The following is a 21,761-nucleotide window of genomic DNA, read 5'->3' on the forward strand; positions in this document are numbered from 1 at the left end:
AGATCCTCCAGGGCAAGATAAATACAGATTAATCACTTCTTCAAAAAGATACTTACTTCAAAGCAGCAAGTATTTACTGAGAACTATTATTTTGGGCAGAAATCTAAAATGATTATTGCAACCACCTCAGCTTTGTGTTAGTTTTAAAAGTCCTTTTGGAAAAGACAGTCTGTTCAATAAATGGTGCTGGGAAAATTGGATATTCACGTGTAAAAGAACGAAACTAGACCCCTGTATTACACCACTCACAAAAATTAATTTGAAATGGAATAACGACTCAAATGTAAGACCTGAAACCACAGAACTCCTAGAAGAAAACACAGGAAAAAAGCTCCTTGACATGGGTCTTGGCAATGATTTTTCAGATATGACACTTTTTTTTGGGGGGGGAGGAAGATCAGCCCTGTGCTAACATCTGCTAATCCTCCTCTTTTTTTGCTGAGGAAGACTGGCTCTGGGCTAACATCCGTGCCCACCTTCCTCCACTTTATATGGGACGCCGCCAGAGCATGGCTTGCCAACCGGTGCATCGGTGCACGCCCAGGATCCGAACCAGCGAACCCCAGGCCACCACAGCAGAGCGCAGCCACTTAACCACTTGTGCCACCGGGCCGGCCCCCTGGATATGACACTTAAAGCAAAGGCAACAAAATGAAAAATAAACAACTGGGACTACATCAAACCAAAAAGCTTCTGAATAGTGAAAGAAGCAATCAACAAAGTGAAAAGACAATCTACAGAATGAGAAGAAATATTTGTAACCATATATCGGATAAGGGATTAATATCCAAAATACATAAAGAACCATTCAAGGTAATAGTAACAAAAGCAAATAATCCAATTAAAAATGGGCAAAAGACCTGAACAGACATTTCTTCAATGAAGATACACGAAAGGCCAACAGGTACATGAAAAGATGTTCAACATTACTGGGCATTAGGGAAATGCAAATCAAAACCACAATGAGATATCACCTCACGCCTGTTTAGAAAGGCTATCATCAAAAGACAAGAGATAACAAGTGTTGGTGAAGATGTGGAAAAAAGAGAACTCTTGTGCACTGTTGGTGAGAATATAACCTGGTACTGCCACTATGGAAAATAGTATGGAGGATCCTCAAAAAACTAAAAATAGAACTATCATATGATCCAGCAATTCCACTTCTGGAAATATATCCAAAGGAAACAAAACACTAACTCAGAAAGATATCTGCACCCCCATGTTGACTGCAGCATTATTTACAATAGCCAAGACATGGAAACAACCTAAGTGTCCATCAACAGATGAATGGATAAAGAAGTTGTTCTCTCTATATATAGATCTATATATATTTACACACACATTAGAATATTATTCAGCCATAAAAATATGAAGAATCCTGCCATTTGAGACTGCATGGATGGACCTTGAGAATATTATGCTAATTGATATAACTCCAACAGAGAAAGGCAAATACTGTATGATTTCATTTATATGTAGAATCTTAAAAAAAAAAAAAAAAACCTCATAGAATAAGCAATCAGATTTGTGGTTATCAGAGCAGGAGATGGGGGAGGGGGAACTGGAGGAAGATGGTCAAAAGGTACTAACTTCCAGTTATAAGATAAATAAGTACTAGGGATGTAATGAACAACACAAAGACTATAGCTAACACTGCTCTTTGATATACAGGAGAGTTGTTAAGAGAGCAAATCCTAAGAGTTCTTATCACAAGGAAAATTTTTTTTTCTTTTTTTACTCTTTCTTTTTATTGTGTCTACATGGGATGATGGATGCTAACTAAACTTATTGCAGTAATCATTTCACAATATATGTAAGTCAAATCATTATGCTGTACACCTTAAACTTATACAGTGATATATGTCAATTATATCTCAATAAAACTGAGAAAAAAAAGTTCTTTTACAGTATGAGGACAAGCCAGGAGCATCATTTCCCATAGCCAAAAATGAAAAAAATAAAGATGGGTAGAATAACCTAATTCTGATACTTGGCAAGTATGGAATAAGAGGAGGGAGAAAAGTCACACAATACATTGCTTAACGAAACCATAATTTTAGGGCCAGCCCCAGTGGCCTAGTGGTTAAGTTTGGCGTGTTCCAGTTCAGCAGTCCAGGTTCAGTTCCCAGGCGCAGACCTACACCACTCGTCTATCAGTGGCCACGCTGTGGCAGCGGGTCACATACAAAAAGAGGAAGATTGGCAGCAGATGTTAGGGCGAATCTTCCTCAGCAAAAACAAAAAAACAAAACCATAATTTTAGATAGGGTATTATGTGCAGAATGGTCTGTGGTCCTGAGATTGGATATGTGTAGAGCAAAGTACAATTTAAAAATGCATTTAAAAGTGCATATATTTTTAGGAAACTAAGCAACTTGCTTTAGGCCTGAGAATATGAGAAAATACTACCAGAAGACATTAAAATACTTTGTCATGTGGTGAAGAGTAGTATTTTAAATCACTCACTTCTAAACCTGCATTGTGTAATGTGGTTCAGGAGAGCAAATGAGAGCGAGGGGACACAGCGTATTAACGTGCAAGAGAAGCTAGCTGGGTTAGAATACCTCTAAAAATCACTTCTAATGCAGAAATTCTGTGCATCTATGTCAATTGAGCTTGCCAATTTACCTGAAAGAGTTATTATTCTTCCTCATGACATTAGAAGAACAGAACAGTGCAAACTCAGTCATCTGCTTCCCTGTACCTTAGTGGCATGTGTCAGGAAGGAAAGAGCATGAAATTTAGAGCCAGAATGCCACGGTTCAAGTTCTGCCTCGGCTGCTTTCATGCTGTGTGACCTTGGAAGAGTAACTTCACTGTGCCCCACTTTCCCATCTGTGAAATAGGGATACTAACAGTATTCACCTCATAAAGTTAGTGTGAGGATTAAGTGAGTTAATATATTTAAAGGGCTCAGAACAATGTCTGGCACATAGTAAGGCTTTTATAAGTATTGCTATTATTATTGCTATTATTATTCTTTTCCAACTGAAATTCTCCATACTGAGTCCCAGCAGTGTCAGCATGGAAAAACCTAATTTCTACAAGCTGCTTTACCAGTTTTACCGGGGAGCTTTGTTTCATTAGCTTTTTTCCAACCCTTCTTCCCCTTCCTCATCTTTAGTTTAATATCTTTCCGGTGCAGGTTAGGCTGGGCGCACAGACACAAGTAGCCTCGTGAGCAGAACATGTTCTCGAGTCATTTCAGAAGGAGGGGACACTCGGGCTCACAGTGGCCCTGCCACACCTCCGCAGACACTGCCTTTAGTCCTACAGCAATTTGGCGCAGGTGTCCTGCAAGCCTCTTCCAGTTTTAGATCTTTGTCGAGCCAAAGAATCCAGCATAGGATCCAGCTTATCTTTTATAATTTTATTCCTGTAGATTTCATTCTGTTTTGCACAAGTTTTTATATTAAGTCCTTGGTCCAGGGTCTTTGTACTGTGTGTATAGTGCAAATTTGCACCTCCACATTCAGGCACATACATGGCATTCCAATTTCTAATTGTTTTTCCCCCTATCCCTACCCTTGTGCTGAAGGCACACTCGTCATCTGAGTTCTCAGCAGTTTTCATTATTTTGATTTGAGTAAACAGAATACATGTCAAGTTTACTTCTTTACTGCAAATACTGTTTTAAGAAAACCAAAATAATCTGATAAGTAGTTATGAACACCCGCTAATTACAAAAGAAAAGGGTGCTAGGTTCTTATTGTGATGGTTTTACTCCTTTAATTTAACAAACACGTCTATAGTGTTTACTAACAACCCTCTGAGGCAGGTACTATTACATTTTACAGGCAAAAATCTAAGGCACAAAAGGGTTAAGGTCATGCAGCTATAAAGGATGAAGCTGAAATTGGAACTTAGCCAGTCCAACTCAGAATCCATACTTGTAAACTGTAAGCAATGCTTCTCCTTAACATAGTATAAAAATAAGTGAATGGGGGGGCCGGACCAGTGGCATAGTGGTTAAGTTTGCGTGCTCTGCTCCAGTGGCCTGGGGTTCGCAGGTTTGGATCCCGGGCATGGACCTACGCACCACTTACCAAGCCATGCTGTGGCAGGTGTCCCACATATAAAATAGAGGAAGATGGGCACAGATGTTAGCTCAGGGCCAATCTTCCTCACCAAAAAATAAATAAGTAAATAGGAAAATGATTAAAAAAGGAGCTGCTATTTCTGATGAGGCAGTCTTGGCAGATCTGAACCCTGTTTTTCATTATGAAATGGTAGGAAACCCTTTTAGGGGACCAGGCATAAGGGACAGACCCAACTGTCTGCAGTTGGGACATCATTTCTTACTGCACTGACTACACCCTGAGACCTAATCCTACTTACCTCTCTCCTACCACAGCCACTGAGCTAATTGAGCAGCTGAGCTAATGTCCATCAGATTACATTTAGTGCATCACATCGACCCTAAGGGAGGATGCAGGAACAGTGGTGCATCCTGCCTTGGTACTGAAGATGGAAGATTCAGATAGGTAGTGATTGATTTCCTTCTTTTGACTACTGTGTCCAAGTAAATAGAACCCCCTTTAAAAGCCTTGGTACTAAAAAGGCTTAATTCAATCAAGAGGCAATTTGGCTCGACAAGACTGAGATAAGCTACTCATACTGCAAAGAAACTTTCATGAATTCAGTTCCAGATGGAGGCCTTAAACCATGATAATGTACCTAAGGTAGGTCACAGACACTTAACCTTAAGCCTAACATTACACAGTGTAATTATTTCACCAAAGATGACAGTAAAAATATTTAATAACCAGAATGTCATGAGCAAAACCCAATCAGACCAGACACTGGGATTATACAGCCATCTCTCAGTAGCAGTGCAGAGGAGCGGAAACTTCAGCTTCAGAACAAGGAAACTAAGTTCAGTGCCCAAAAAAGACTAGAAATGGGCCAGGTCAAATGTAGAAATCGCTGTTTGTGATTTTTTTTTTAATAAGCAGTTTTTCTCAAGTAAGCCCTTCCTGGATAATGTAGTTTCTCTGAGACAAGACTTCCTTTTTCACTCCTCTAGCTAACAAAGATTTTGCGGACTCCACCCTAAAGGGCTATGTGCCAGGAGAAATAAAATCAGCAAAAGGAGCAAAACTAAGGAAGTAGGATGAAAAACTGCATTCTAGAAACTGCCCAAGAAAACCCTTGGGACACAAAGGCTCTCCTGAATTGGTGGGAGGTGGGAGGTGGGAGGTGGGTGGCTGCAGCTTAGAGGGAGAGCAGAGCAGGCACACAGGACAGGTGGAGGCAAGATGAAGTTGTAAACTTCTCTCCCCACTGCCTTAAGACAATTGCTGGTCCCTTGCTGCAAAATCGGCAGCAGCAGCCCAGGCCACTGGGGCCAGTGTGGAGTAATGTCAGAGGAGGAGCAGAGCCCCCCAAGGGTAGGGAAGTGACCAAAAGAGGTGCCAACTGACCACTTGCCCTTGGGCTCAATCTCTCATAACCCTCCTCATCCAAACCTTTAGCTGCCTGGGTAATTAGGGCCTAAGGAGACTGCCTCTGTCAAATGGCACTCGTCTCCGAGGCTGAAAGCCCTGGCCAGCACTCCCTCCCATGTTGGCAAAAACGGAGTGGTCAGCTCTCCGGCACTCGTGGCTCTCAGACCCGGCGCTCGCCACCTCCCTGCTCCTTAACCAGACTTGGGTGACACAGACTGAGGCCTGGCGTGGACCCTTCCACAGTAGCACCTATCAGAGAAACTGATACGAGTTCACTGACCAGTATGAGCAGACATCTGTGAGCACAACTACCTTAAAAGAATCACAATGTGTACCATTGCAGCAGAACTGTCAAACAGACCAAGAATGTAACACAAGCATGACAAATGGACATAAGAGTTAAGTACGTATGTGTGAATTTGAATTCCTATTTAGTGACAAAGCACATTAAAGGAACCACAGGCCTTGCAAATTCACTGCACAATCCAGAGAGCCACCACCCACCCGGAACAAGGTTAGCCAGACCCCCACCTGTCTATGAAAGCCAGGATGCTCTTAGCCCAGGCACTTCTGGTTTCCTTCAAACTTTAACACCTACTGCTAGAAATGAGTGATGTGGTTAAATGACTAACTATGGAAAAATGATATAAAATCAATCAACTATATTTCACAAAATACTAAAATTTTTTTCTCAAATATGAGATAGTTGAAGATTTTTTTCATTTCAAGAACCATTTTCTAGAAATGCACTTTGCCACATATCCCACACAAAGGCTTTTAGGAAACGATAAAGATTTCAGATAACCCAGCAACTCTGATCATTTTTTTCATTCTGAAAAGAATGTTCTGTTTCCTTTGGTCTTTACTTTGGGGTACTTCTTTTCCTACTTTTCACATTGCTGGTAAAATACACCAAAATACAGGAAGCTCTCCAAATCCAGATTCTCCATTGTCTGTCCTCTTTTTCTTTCCAGTTGCTGAGAAAGGAAGGAGGCGTATCGTTGAATGCTGACTTTTCTAACATCATTCGAAAATGAGTGAGCTTTGGGGCTGGCCCGGTGGTGTAAGCAGTTAAGTGGGTGTGTTCCGCTGCAGTGGCTGGGGTTCACTGGTTTGGACCCCAGGCACGCACCCACGCACAGCTTGTCAAGCCATGCTGTGGTGGTGTCCCATATAAAGTGGAGGAAGATGGGCATGGATATTAGCCCAGGGCCAGTCTTCCTCAGCAAAAAAAAAACAGGAGGATTGGCAGACGTTAGCTCAGGGCCGATCTTCCTCACAAAAAAAAAAAAGAAAGAAAAAGAAAAGAAAATGAGTAATCTTTGACAAGGGTCTTACCTAATTATTAAATTAGTAACCTTTAATTGATAATACATTATTTCAATCATTTAGAGTGAATATCTTTGAAAAATGTATTCTATGTTTCCCTGTCTTCTTAAGTGATCCATCAGCATTAAACATAATTTAGATATCTTGATGACCCAGGATCGCTATTAAACACACCAATCATTGTAACGTGCTATGATGAAGCTCTGGAGGCAGATGGATGATTCTGCACGGGGTAATAGGCTCAAACAGGTACAGACCCCAACAGCTATCACAAAAGATTTTCTTTAGAAGTGTCCAATGTCATCAAGATTCTGATTTAGTGTTTCTCATAGGGTTCAGGTGCATAACCCCCCGGGTATACCATAGCTGACTTTCTGCAAAATCAAAAGCTTTGAGTCAAAAGCTAAAGTTGCCTTCTCCAAGGCTATCTTCTGGAAATCTCTTTCTGTTACCATTAGCGTTGCTTGAATTGTTGGTATCACTCAAAAAAGTTAGCTATGATTTCTGCATCACTAACAGTGGATCTCACATAATACCCTGTGAGTTTATACTCTTTCTAACTCGATTCCTCGCACCTAAGTAGATATTAAGGAGGAAGAGCTTCTTGGACACAAGATTCTGTGACAGATTACTCCACAGGTTACAAAATTTTCCCTTTGAAAAATGATGAGCTTATGCCCTGCAAGAAAAAGTTGTGACATCTCTGGAAGCTTTAAACTATCATATTTCCAGGTACCAAAAGTTGTATCACGTGTGAGCACAAAGCTTTGGCAAGTCAAGACCACTCAAAGACTCCTTATTCCACTTAAACCCAGAGGCCACTTCATTCATGGCACTCATTAAGAGTGGGGAAGAATTGGCAGGAATCCCAAAGAAGGCCACTTTCCTCACTGCAAAACTATCTGGGGAAGGGACTGCACAGAAAATAAGACTCAGAAAAAGTATGCAGCCTCCTGACCAGCTGACTGTTTTTAGTTGGCTATCACTTGAAATGCTATTTGGGCACAACATAAAGAAAAACCCAGACTTCAGAAATATATCAACTCAATCAACTATACTTGCTCATACACATCTTTTATTGTCTTAATTAAATTTGGCCCAGAGACATAGTCACACATGAAGGCTGGGACAATGTCTAACTTATCTTTTTTCCCCTGAAGAAATGCATAGTGGCCGTTCTTATAAACTGATCAGATTTTCTGATAACGCTTTATGCAGTAGTGATATGGGTCAACTTCAGATGACGCAGAATGTGAAAAGACAAATATCTGTCTGGCTGCCCTTTCGGAGCCTCTCTATCGTATAATGAGAGAAACAGTAGTGGGCTGGGGAGCAGACCCTGCCGGGGCCCTGCTGAGACCTCATCCTCTCCATTCAGTGAACGCTGCCTGACTTCCAACTGCCAGCTCCTGCATTTCTTTGCTTCAAGATTTGCTCTGACCATAGTGGCAGCTGGAGGAGCCACAGAAATAATGCCCGCTGGGAGCAGCACAACCCAGCGACAGAGAGAAGTTGGTTATAAACACCCCAACTCCCTCACCCCTCAGATGGGATAACTCTAAGGCATATGTGCTAGTTTCCCAGAACTCCCCAGTAAAGAAAGCTCCAGGTACTCATGGCGGTAACTTGCTTGTCAACATACCCTCTCTGGCCCCTTCTCTACTTGGGCTCATGTCCACTCATGTTCCAATTAAGCTTGCCCTTCAATCCTTGTCTCAAGGTCTACTTCTGGTGGAACCCAAACTAAGGTAAGCTGTTTCATTAACACATCCTTTTGCTGACACTTTTCAAGTCTTCATCAGCTTTCTATTTAAGTTGGCACAAATTTATTTTGATTTTTCTCCATTGCCCTTTACTGAAGGAAATTTAGAGCTCACAGAGCCCCTGGCCCTGCTCTGCCGCTCACATACAGACACATAGAGACTAACAATGCAGCTGGGAGACTGAAAAGCTGAGGGGAGCGTGCGTTCAGCAATCTCAGAGAGAAAATGAGATGATGCATATAGAAGCACTCAGTAAACAATAAAGCATGATTGAAATACATTTATATATTTATAGATATATATGTGCATATCATTACTGTCACTGTCTCTAAAAACTAAGCAACATTCTACTTTCTCCAGGAAAAAAGCAGTTCATTAAAAGCGTAAATGTAACTACAGTAGAAAAAACTGTTTAGTGAAAAATATTTTAGATACTTAAAAACTAGGAGGCTACAAGGTATAGTGAACATATTTCAAGTCTGACGTAAGGGAGCTAGGTTTCCATCTTGGCAATAACAATTAATTCTAGCATCTCAAATCAGTCATTTATATGTTCTATGCCTCAATTTTCTTCCCTCTAAAGTGAGAATGTTAGGTAAGCATTGACTTTCACTATGCTTTCTCTGAGCACAGGGAGTCTATTTTAAGTAGAAGTGCCTGTGACCAACAGCTGGACTGGGAAAAGATAATAGCAAACAGCAATTTGTATCCAGTGGAATTGTGCCCATAATTGACTAAAGCGAAGCCTTTGTAAACACTGGACTCTTCTTGGCTGAGCTTAAAGGATACTCGGCTCTGTTCTTTCCTTCTCTCTCCTCTTTTCCTTTGAGCATTTTTGCTGTGCTTTTTTTTAATTGTGGTAACATTGGTTTACAACATTATATAAGTTTCAAGTGTACACCATTATATTGCGATTTCTGGCTTCTTTTTTTTTCAGTGAAGCAGCTGATTCATCCAGCATTAACACTGTCCTGAAGGTTGCTCTGTTCCTCTCTCTTTCCAGACACTCTCTGGAGCCAAGAAAAGGGACTGGCAAACTTTTTTGTATCTACTTGAGCTTGTCAACAATTCTAGAAACTGACTCAAGAGTTTATCCCTTTTTGCAATGTCTGCCCTCATCTTGTTACCATGAATTTGATCACTTCCTCCCAGTAGTTATTCAGTTTCCTCCTTTTTCAATATATTCTGTATCGATTCATAGTCATCGCATTCATATTGTGATACCCTGAAAATCCTCATCCTATAATTCTTTAACCTTTATCTCAAAAATATCCTTCTCTACTCTATTTCTGCCACACAACAATCCAGCAATGTCTTAGAACTCATTGTGACTCAAATTTCTCTTCCTCCTAAATCTTAAACTCTGAAATTTCACTCTGTCACTTAAAATTACCCTCTTTGACCAAAACCATCTGTTCTTCTCTCTCTCTTTTGATTCCATTCCAACAAACCTGTCCCTGAATGGGTCTTTCTCATGCAAAAGTCATGGAATTATTGCTGTATTGACAGGCATTTTTTTAAGTGAATTCAAACATTCATTCAGGGCCGGCCCCGTGGCTTAGTGGTTAAGTGCGCGCGCTCAGCTGCTGGCGGCCCGCGTTCGGATTCCGGGCGCGCACCAACGCACCGCTTCTCCGGCCATGCTGAGGCCGCGTCCCACATACAGCAACTAGAAGGATGTGCAACTATGACATACAACTATCTACTGGGGCTTTGGGGGAAAAAATAAATAAATTAATTAATTAAAATTAAAAAAAAAACATTCTTTCATTCACTCATTTAACAAATACTATGAAGCACCTACTAGGTGCCAGATGGTTTGGTAGATCCAGAGAACACAAAGATGAACGAAATCATGCCCCTGCCTTCACGGAGGTCATTACCAGTGTAGGAGACAGAGAGGAAAAATAAATAACATAAAGGGGCATTAGTGCTGTAGAAGGGCAACTAATGAAATACTACGCAAACAGATGGAGGAGAAATAGATTCAGTTTAGGGTGTCGCTGAGGCGATGTATGGTGCTGGAGAATTCAGGCAGGCCTGGTAATCACTTGTAAGTCTCCACAACATAAACAAAAATAGCATTCTTGTTAGAGACAGATGTATCAGGCTTATTGCCTATAACTGTTTCACTATGATACAGACTGTTGATTAGTATTTACTAAAATCCCTTTGAAATAAAATATTATGCTACATGATTTGGAAAACTAATTTTTTTCCAAATCTGTCCAAATAATCATTTGAACACAAGTGAAAAATGGGAATTCCAAACCAATCCTTCTGTTTGTATAGTACATGAGGAGTAATTGATTTGGAAAAAAATGGGAATTCTGGCTCTTTAGTGGCTTTCAGAACTTCATTCTTTTTTAAATGTAAATGAACATGATACTGTTAGATTGCTTTTCAGAAATAACTAATGAAAATACAATAGTTTTATCAATAAGTAAAATTTTTAACCTATACATTTATGTTGCACTGAACCTGAGGGTTTTTTTGTGTCTTAAAAAACATAAAATAGAACAAAACAGGAATAATATATCATAACAAGGAGATAACTGGAAAACATACCAGAAGAAGCTTCCAGTCTTTCCAGTCGGCTGATCAACCAGTCAAGGGAGCCAGAAAATTGAGCACAGTTTTTACGATTTCCTCTAATTAGAGCCGCTGCAAAAGAAAAAGCAGATTTCACAGTCAGATGATTTTTCAGTGCAAAACGTAAGGGAAGCTCATAGTAGCCCAAAAATGTTGGATCAAGAACAAAATACCTTTACTTTACATCTAAAACATATACAAATACACATATCCAAAATTGAGACATTAAAAAAAAGAATTAATATTTATTAATAGGGACTGAAGAAAACACTGCTCATTAGAAGGAATACATTTTGAGAAAGTGACATTTCATATTGGGAGGTAATAATGAAGGATAATGGAAAAACCAGTGTCCTGGCAGTTTCCTCACTTGGGTTCTAATACTCAGTGCTTTTAATTATCCATGAGACTAAATTACTTAAATTCTCTAGAGCCAGTGTTCTCACCTATATAATGAAGAAGTTAAGAGCACATCAGTTTTCCTGAAAATGTAGCACAAAATACAAGGAGATATAACTAGTAGCTAGTAACTATAACAGGCATATATAGAGATAGAATTAAATATTATCTGGAAAAAGTGTGGGAGTGTCAATGGCTAATAAGTTTGAAATACCCTTTTTCCCCTGTATCTCTCCTTCCCATTTAGAGATTCACAATGCATATTAAAGACTCTGAGAACTCCTGCGGTAAATTCACCTGTTCTAACTTTGCTTTTAACCTACTGTTTTCTACACTTCTTTGACCAAAGAAATTAACTGATATGAAATTCCTACGTGACCTTTCTGAGCTCTTTCAAGGCAATTTATATACTCAATTTAAAACTTTTAATATTTCAAAATCATTCATTTCTCTCAAAGCAAATCTGGTAAATATTTCATGTAAATTCTACTATTATACCCATGAGATTGTTCAGAAACATTGTTAACTGTTGACAAACAGTTGGTGAGATTTTTACATAATATGATATTTAATGGGAAAAAGATGTTGCCATAAGAAAAATCACTATTTAAATCTGGTAGTGCTAGGAAGCAGTTTGAAGAACTGAAGTTTGAGGATACTGCTTGTTTAACTCCTTGTCAAGAGCAAGATGAAGAAGATCCTACAGTGACAGAGTGCCATTAATCTTAAAGACTTCCTTCACATTTCCTCTTTCCAAAAAAAAAAATTTGTTACCTGACCTGAGAGTAAGAAAAGAAACAATGACAGAAAAACAGGAAGGTTTCTATTCTTACAACTGTATGAGGAGAGCACTTTTGTGTACAGAGCTCCCATAACATCTTCACAAAGATTAAAAGACGATGCACTCAATTGCTTAGACTCTCATCCAGCTCGGGGACCAGCAGCCCCCAACAAGAGCCAGCAACCAACTACACACACACGAGTGACAAGTGCCAGGGATAAGTGTCAGGATGAGATGTAGCAGAGGAATGAGGAGTCCTATATGCTCAGCAGGACTTCAAATTTTAATCTGTAAGAATATCTATTCCTGACATAGAACAACAGCCATTGGGGGAGAGGATATCGTGAAGTTTTTGAATCTTTATAGTCTCATTTGTTTAAAATTTAACTCACCTTTTTTTTGTGTGTGTGTGAGGAAGATCAGCCCTGAGCTAACATCTGATGCCAATCCTCCTCCTTTTTTTTTTTTTTCCTGAGAAAGACTGGCCCTGCACTAACATCTGTGATCATCTTCCTCTACTTTATATGGGACGCCGCCACAGCATGGCTTGACAAGCAGTGCGTCAGTGCGCACCCGGGATCTGAACCAGCGAACCCCCGGCCGCCGCAGTGGAGCACGTGCACCCAACTGCTTGCGTCACTGGGCCGGCCCCTTAACTCACCTTTATAATTTTACTTCTTGTTTTTAAAATGAAAGATATTAAATATTTTCTAGAGGTTAAATGTTAGAGAGAAGGTGATTCTTGAAGAAACTAACAATGCAAGAGTAACAAACCATGGGGCATTTTAATAAACCATGTGACATTTAAGAAAATCATATAGTAAGCCACAAAGAAAACTTCATTAAATTTACTGTAAACAGAAATGGTATAGACCACATTCTCTGACAACAATGTAATGAAACTAGAAATTAGTAAGAAAAGCAGAAACAAAAATAAAACCCAAGCACTTAAAAACTTAAACTTTCTCCTAAATAATTTTTAAGTCAGTAGGGAATCAATACCATAGTTATAGAATATCTAGTATATATCAAAAATAGGAATGCTACTTAACTCAACCAATGGTAGATGGTCAAAACTGTGCTTAGAAAAATTAACTGAACACTAACTGCAAGCAACAGGGTCAAAAATGTTAACTAAACATTCTTTTTAAAATCTAGAGAAGAATATCAAATATAAGTAAAATAGGAAAAAGAAACAAATAGCAATAAGTTAGAAATTAATACATTGAAATAGTAGAAGTAATCCAGGTAATAAATTAAAATAGCAGGATTCATTAATAGAGTGAAGAACTTTTTTTTAATATAAGCCAAATACCAACTACTGTAATCAAGAAAAAAAGAGAAAAAGACAAAATTAAGAATAAAAAGGAATTATAAACACAGCGATTTTATATAACTCTACTGGAATTTTTGAACATCTAGGAAAAAGAATGGCCTCCAAATATATACATATATATTTTTTCACCAAAACTGACCTGAAAGAGAAAAATCTAAAAAGAGAAAACCTAAATAGAATAATAAACCATGAATAACATGGACAAGTATGTCAAGACCAAAACTTTTTCTTACATATTGAAGAAATAAGTAATTCTATACTAAACTATTACAAAGTAAAGAAACCAAGGAAACCTCTCTACTTATTTTAGAAAGACAGTATAACTTTGATATCAATGCCTAACAGAGTATGCATATAAGAAAACCAGAGAGAACTCTTACCTATGAACATAAATCTAAAATTTTACACAAGGATGGTATTTACAAATCATATTCAGCAATATATTAGCAACATTAACTCAAGTGGGGTTCATTCCTCCAATGAGACAGAAATGTACAGGAAATCTATTAGTAAGTCAAAGATGAAACATATGATGAACTCGACAGACTCTGAAAATGTATATATTTCTAATGAAAAAAATTAAATTCAGTAAAATAGAATACCTCCTGAACATTATCAATGTGTGTGTGCACACGTGCACATGCACAGAATGTTTTACAGATAAATGAAGCACATGAAATATTATAATTCAGCAAGTTAAGAAGGAATCAGTTAAGTGAGTTTCTGAAGGAATGGAAAACTATACAGAAAATTACAAGGAAGCTCATCACAACACTGTTTATCACAGCAAAATACTGGAACAGCCTGAGTGTAGGCTAAACAAGTGATGACACATCCTTTCAGGAGGGTAGTATACAGCCACCAAAACCTGATGAAGGTTTATAGTTACTGCCCAGAAAAGATGCTCACAACATAGAAGTCGGTGTAAACAAACGCTATAAAAGAATATTGATAGTTATGATCCCATTTTTGTGAAGCAAATGTATATACTCAATAAAAGTGTATGCATAGCACGGAGGAACTGTGTTTTTTAGAATATTTCTTAGAGAATGAGATTTTGAGAAATACATCCTGACAAGTGCCTGGGAAAGGATATTGATAACGGTGAGACTGCTCTCTGTGGGTCAAAAGGGGAAATTTTCTTGTTCTAAAACAGGAAGGAAGATGCATGGAGCCAGGAGGAAAAAGGGTCATGCTCTGTGATACGATCCTTCACAGGGATTCTGAAGCCACAATAAATTCTGTAAAAAAAAAATGACAAATGCACAATAAGAATGGCAGTTTGTAATGAATCTGTGAGAAGGTGACGTTCTGCAGCCAAGATATTATGTAAGCCTAGAGAAACAACAGATGATAATGAAAAAGCATGAAAGTGGGAACAGTAACCAAATAACCCTCAAAATGTACAGGCATCAAAGGGAAGCCTTAAGCCTGTCTCAGTTCATGAAATTGGAATCTGGACCAAGTTAACTAAACTTTCGGTGGAGGAGGGCCACAGCTGATGTCTCAGTGGTACAGGGATTTGCACAGGCATGCACACACAATGCTATCGTATACGTGTGCATGTGAGTCTGTGAAATGTGTTATATGTGTATAATGTTATATATAGATTCAAAGAAATGTTTTTTAAAAGGTTATACACTAAAATGGGTGGTTAAGTTTAAAAGTAGTTTCCACCTTCTTTTTCTTTTATCTAAATTTTTTATAATGAAGTTGTATTAATTTTAAAACCAAATAATACAATAAAGTTACTTTCTTTTCAAAAAGAAAAGGGAAAACAGCAACATCAATATCTATAGTGGCAATTGCTATCAGATGTTTCAGAGTGCCACTATCAAGGCCAAAAAACAATGGCAACTTGAATCTATCTGGTGCTTCAAGGTGCAGAAACAAACTCAAGACAAATGTCCTTTCCTCAATGCAGGACAAGTATGCTAAACCTTAAAATTCTCTTGATTGCTGGCTAATTGGCCTTAAAGACCGTTAAGGCCTTTCATCCTCCATATATCACTATTTTTCCCCATTTATTTAAGAAATATTAATGTAAATGCAATAGGCATTATGGTTGGCACATGAATATGAGCTTGAATAAAATGTGACTATAATACAGGATTTGCAGGTCTTCTTCTGGCATATTTTGAGCTCTTTTAGATCTGACACTCTGTCTTATTACACCTTTGCCCGTTGCCTGAAGCTTGGAAGGTATTTCTTAACATAATGAATGAATGAATAGCATCCAGTGTCTCAGGCAATATCAGCAGTTAAGTGCAGTACAACTTAAATACTGTAGAAAACATTCTGAACTCAGCTCTTATGAAAGAAGTGCTAGTTCACTGAACCAATTTTTTTAATGTTGAATAACTGGTTAAATCTCTAAACTTTATCCAACCAGAATATGAAATGCAAGCAATATTGGCAATGAAAAATTATTATTGTAAAAAAATATTCTGCATTTCTTTAGTATCGTAACATCCCTTTGTCCTCAAGCTTTAGTGTGTTTAAACTCTAAGACTCCAAATTTCTCACAGAATCAGAAAATTACAGATGGACTGAGATATAAAGATCTTCCAAGAAAACTCTCACTTTTAAAATTTATTCAGCAAATATTGATTATTTGCTTTGCATCAGGCACTGTTCCAGGTGCTGGAGATACAGCAGGAAATCAATGCTCCCTCTTGGAGCTACATTCAAAGTCTGGAAATACTAAGTGAACTGGCCTTAAACAGCACAGACAGATGAGGAGCTGATAGAACCAGAATCCAGAAAAATTTTTTAAATTCTCAGATTAACACGTGGATGCTCCTAAGTCTTAAAAACCCTAAAATACAAAAATAAACAAAAAACCCCCAGAATGTTGTTGAAGAATTTCAGAGCATAGTGCCATGGAAACTTCTTGGAGAGCTTGAGGAGCAGTCCCTGCAGCTGGGGGACCTTGTGACCTCAGGTTTGATGATCCTGCCCAGGCAGGGTGAGAGAAAGAGTGACTAACCGTGTTGGTTGGATTGGCTACATGACCATGTTGGGCCAAGAACGTGTGAGTGTTTCCCATGGGTCCTGGGGAGAGAGCGCCTCTGTGGAGTCATCCGGAGTCTACTCACTAGGGCCATCTGGAAAGTAGGAAGACTTTAGGAAAAAGAGGCTGGAGGTGGACTACTAGCTGCACATGGGCCAAGCAAGGAGCTGCAGACAGCCACCCAGAATAGAAATGCAGTTGCCCTGTCACAAGAACAGAGACTTGGCTAAGAACTTCCAACATGCCCACCAGAGAAAGTCAGCTCTCAGCCACTGCCAGGACCCCCAGGGACGTCAGCTTTAACCTTCTGGCCAGAGCCAGAGGGCATGCATCCAGAGAAACAAGGAAGAACTGTGCTATCTTCTCTCCTCCCTCTTCACCCTGACCAGGAAGCAAACAGCAGCTTTCTTGAGGAGGAGACAGTAAGTAGAGACAACAGTGTGTTCACACTTACAGCTCACAGTGGGGCCAAGACTGAAAGCCAGGCAGGTTTGATTCCAGAGGCTGTGCTCAGATCCTAGGCTATGCTGCCCCCCACCACAATCTCTTCCTGCTTGAATCCGCTATCTAGAAGAGGTAAGAAGGGTGGGCTTCTGATAGGATAGAAGCAGATTAAGAAAGTAGGTATCTCACAAAATTGGTTACAAAATGAATTTCCATTAAAAATATGTTAGAGACTGTCCTTGTCATTTCACAGACATGAGATTATTACTAAGTCGAAAAAAAATAATGTGTCATGTTTATAAAGTGTCTTTCCAGGATTTCCTGGAGAACAAGATAAGAAATATCTATATGCACAAATGCCAGAATAATACCTGACATGGGCGTGTTTGAAACCAATGCCCTTCTTTTTCATCTCTTAACTGCCTTTCCCCAGTGTTTTGTGGCATTTAGGAAGATCTGCCTTCCCAAGACACTGGGAAAACGCTCTGGATGTGCAAAAATCCTTAATTGCTATACACTTGTTTGTCTTTAAGGATTCTGAAACTGGTAATTTCTGACTTTCTAAAAGAACAGCATTCTATCCTGTTTGTTTTATACTTTGAATCTTCATAAAATGAGTATTCTTAAAGAGAGTTTGCCAAAGAAACATTTCTCAGACATTTTTAGAAAATTATCCTTGCTTGCAAGCCTCCTATAGATTAATCGTGTGGATGTCAGAAAAGATGTATGAAAGCATGCCACAAACTGGGAATATCGGTGTCTAGAAGATCCTTAGGTCTTCCAGATGGCAGGCTCATAAATCTACTTTTATCATTCTCTACCTAATACACATATTAAATATATCCATGTCAAGTTTTAAAATTGTTATAGATCATCATTTCCACCTTCTCCCTTTTCTCTCCATGCTAAATAAACCTGCTGAAGAAAAAGAAGAAGGCAGCTTATTTCACACATAACCCCAAGAGACAATCTACTGTCTACCTATTAGGAAGAAAGGGGAGGAAACTTAATCAATCTGGAGTTAAAGACACTTCAACCAACCTTTTTGATAGCTAGGTAAAGAAGGATGAGATATAAATATCTTATTGAACTCCAATTATCACTGCAGATCTCAGACTTTGCCAGCCAAACTGAAGTACATACTTACATATACGTGGCTACCTATTTTATGATCACACTGACTTCAGGAAAAACTATTGGCAGCAGATGGTTCTTAAATCAACATAATATTTTGTTCATTTTTTTTTTTTCTGATCATGAAATCAGTGTTTACGACAATAAAAACAGAAAATCAAGAGTAGTCAGAGCAACATTTAAATCACAGACTCTTGGGCCGGCTCCGTGGCTTAGCGGTTAAGTGCGCGCGCTCTGATGCTGGCGGCCCGGGTTCGGATCCCGGGAGCGCCCCGAGGCACCACTTCTCCGTCCAACGCGAGGCTGAGTCCCACGTACAGCAACTAGAAGGATGTGAACCTATGACGTACAACTATCTACTGGGGCTTTGGGGGGAAAAAACTGAATAAATAAAATCTTTAAATCACAGACTCTTATTATTCTATTCACCTGAAACAACCACCACTAAAACTATCATGTACCTTAGAGAGATTCTCTTTACATGCACTGACATATAAATATTCTATTTTTTCACTCAACTGGAATTAATATATTAGCTTTTCCTTTCATCATCAGTTACCTAGCATTACACATTTATGTTAACTGCTTTTGCAATTATAAAAGTAATATGTGCAAATAGATGAAGACTACATATGTAACAGAGCACACAGAAAAATAAAACCTCTCTCTCCCAAGAAGCAGCCACCTAACAGTTTTCTGCATATTCTTTCATAAATGTCCAATGTACATTCAATAATGTATCTTTCTCTACATATTTTTAATTTTATGCAGTTGGAATCTTACTATGCATATAGTAAGCATCTTGCTTTATTTTTTTTTTTCCTGAGGAAGATTCACCCTGAGATAACATCTGTTGCCAATCTTCCTCTTTTTCTGCTTGAGGAAGATTAGCCCTGAGCTAACATCTGTGCCAATCTTCCTCTACTTTATATGTGGGTCACTGCCACAGCATGGCTGACAAGTGGTGTAGGTCTGCGCCCAGGATCCGAACCTGTGAACCCTGGCCACCAAAGCAGAGTGCGCCGAATTTAACCACTATGCCGTGGGGCCGGCCCTACATCTTGCTTTTTGTTTTTACTTAATACCATATCCTACATTGCCATACTAAAAAGTACAGCAATCTAGCCTGTTTCATACAATTTTCCAAGTGATCTATTTATCTCAATTTTCAATGATAACACAGTACTACACTATATAGGTAGTCTATTACTTATGTAACCAATCCCCTGCTGATAGAAAAATTGTTTTCAATTTTATGCTATTTATAAACAGTTTTGCAGTGGACATCCTTTCCATATTTGTACAAATATATCTCTAGAATACATATTCTGAGAGTAAAAGGATATATACATTTAAAGTTTTATGTATACTATCAACCAAGGTTTGTTTGTTTTTTTAAAATTTCATCAGTTTATACTCCCACTAAGAACATATTACCCAACATTGTCCCCACTGCTGGGTATTACCACATTTTTTTATCTGTGCCAATCTAATAAGTGAAATATGATCCTTATTTATTATTTTAATTTGTATTTCTTTATTTACCATGTTGAAAAACTTTTATTATTTTATTTATTGTTCTATGAACTACCTGTCTCCATCTGCTGTTTTTCTATTAGATGATATTTCTTTTTCTATGGATTTCTGAAAATTCTATATATTATAGAAACTGGGCATTTGTCTTTCATATAGATTGCATATTTTACAAAATTCCCATCTGCTTTTTTTATTTTATAATGATATTATTTATCATAAAAGTTTTAATTTTTATGTAGTCATAAAATTTTTTGTGTAGTCAAATTTATCAGTCTTTTATTAATCACTTACTAACATTATTTTAACAATAACCTGTATCGAGATGGTCATGGCAGTAAAGTCAGTAACTGCACAGCATTATGACTAGCTTTGTTATTAACGTGGTCTGTCTCTCTTACTCAACTATAAGCTCCATGAGAGCAGGGACTATATCCTGGTCATAATGTCCCTCACTGCTCAGATTAGGGCATCTCCCATAGCAGGTGTTCAATTAATCTTTGATGAATGGATGAAGCTTCTATTCAAATCCAGATCTACTGGACTCCAAGCCCATGTTCCCCCAACATGACACAGTCTCTGCTACACAGGACAGCCTTCAGGAGACTGTATAAGGAATTAAGAGGCAAGACACTTGGGAAAAACAGACAAAAGGGAAAAGGAAGCTTTCCTGAAGAGAGACATTAAAAAAAAAAGATACAAGTGTGGGGGATTAACAAAAACCCTCTCAGGAGTAACAAAGTGAAAATATAAAAGTTCAAGTTAAGAATGCGTGTGTGTGTGTGTGTGTGTGTGTGTGTGGAAAGTATGTTCAGAATTTATGTTTTTTGTTGGATGAAAAAACTAGTTTAAAAGCCACAAAATATGCATGTGCCTGAAATCACTGTATGTTATTTTAGTGACATATATGGTTATTATACTGTGATCCTCCTTTAAGATGTGAGTTTTAGGGGATTCTAACTATGTCAATTTTAAGTAATAGCTCCTTCAAATCCTTTCTTAATCAAATGAGATGTAAATAACAAAATATATACTTTATACATATATACACATATGTTTTATATATACATATATATTTTTAAATATAAATATATATTACTGTATACCAAATCTCTGCTATAAAATAATTCTAGACCTTTTGGAAGTATAGTACTGGATTGGAGGAAAGGACTGGAAGGAGGCAATGTTGAGCGACTAGAGACAAAATGAGTGAGGTTACTGGTGAGAAGGAAAGAACAGAGCAGACACGGGCTTCAGTATTCCAAAGACTAGAATAAGAAGGGTGCATACCAAGTATCAGAGTCAATGAAATTTCATGAGGAAGTGTGTGAGGGCTCGCTGGAGTCTGAAATAGAGATTGGTGGAGAGAAGGAGCGGACTCAAAAAGATGAACCAGAAATGTTACAGTATCCAACTACCAACGTGATCTCAAGCATTCATATCTCAGGTATTTACTGAACACCAGCTATGCACCAGATGTGGAGCATACAGATGTAGAAGATGTGTGATACTGTGTTCAGCGAATGGGTGGAATAACAGAATATAAAATTTTCAGGCTGGAGGGAACTGTGAAGAAAACTTTATTTCCTCCATTTTCTGATGAAGAAACCAAGAGCCATCGTGTATCTGCAATAATCATGATGCTACATCTTCTATCAGCTAGTCCAGAACCTTCCTTGTTATAGCCAACAGTTTCAAGTGAAGTTTCTAAGACATATTTAAAAGGCAAAAACAACTATAAGAACAAAAACAGAAGTCGGAGAAGAAAGGTGTACTGTGTTAGTGAGGGACAGGATGATAACAAAAGTATCCAAAAGAAATGGGAACAATGATAAGAAGATGCTATGCTAAGCATCTGACATATGTCACCACATTTAAGCCACCCAAAACAAACTTATGAGGGGAATTATTATTGTATTTTACAGATAATATTTATAATAATAACAGGTGTCACTCGCTACGTGCCTGGCATTTTTCTAAGTGCCTTACA

At 38.4% G+C, this 21,761-nt stretch overlaps 1 protein-coding gene across 3 annotated transcripts in view; it reads right to left on the reverse strand.

Annotated features, from left to right (window-relative positions):
• Positions 1 to 21,761, reverse strand: part of RYR2 (ryanodine receptor 2) — a 694,605-nt gene that overhangs the window by 313,039 nt on the left and 359,805 nt on the right. For all 3 annotated transcript variants that reach the window (XM_087431907.1, XM_087431906.1, XM_087431905.1), the window contains one exon: positions 11,108 to 11,203. In XM_087431907.1, the coding sequence (XP_087288033.1) occupies positions 11,108 to 11,203 (96 nt within the window). The remainder of the gene's footprint in view (positions 1 to 11,107; positions 11,204 to 21,761) is intronic.

The sequence above is a fragment of the Ceratotherium simum genome, chromosome 6 (assembly GCF_057802395.1).
Source record: "Ceratotherium simum simum isolate JZ-2026a chromosome 6, ASM5780239v1, whole genome shotgun sequence".
Taxonomy (NCBI): Eukaryota; Metazoa; Chordata; class Mammalia; order Perissodactyla; family Rhinocerotidae; genus Ceratotherium; species Ceratotherium simum.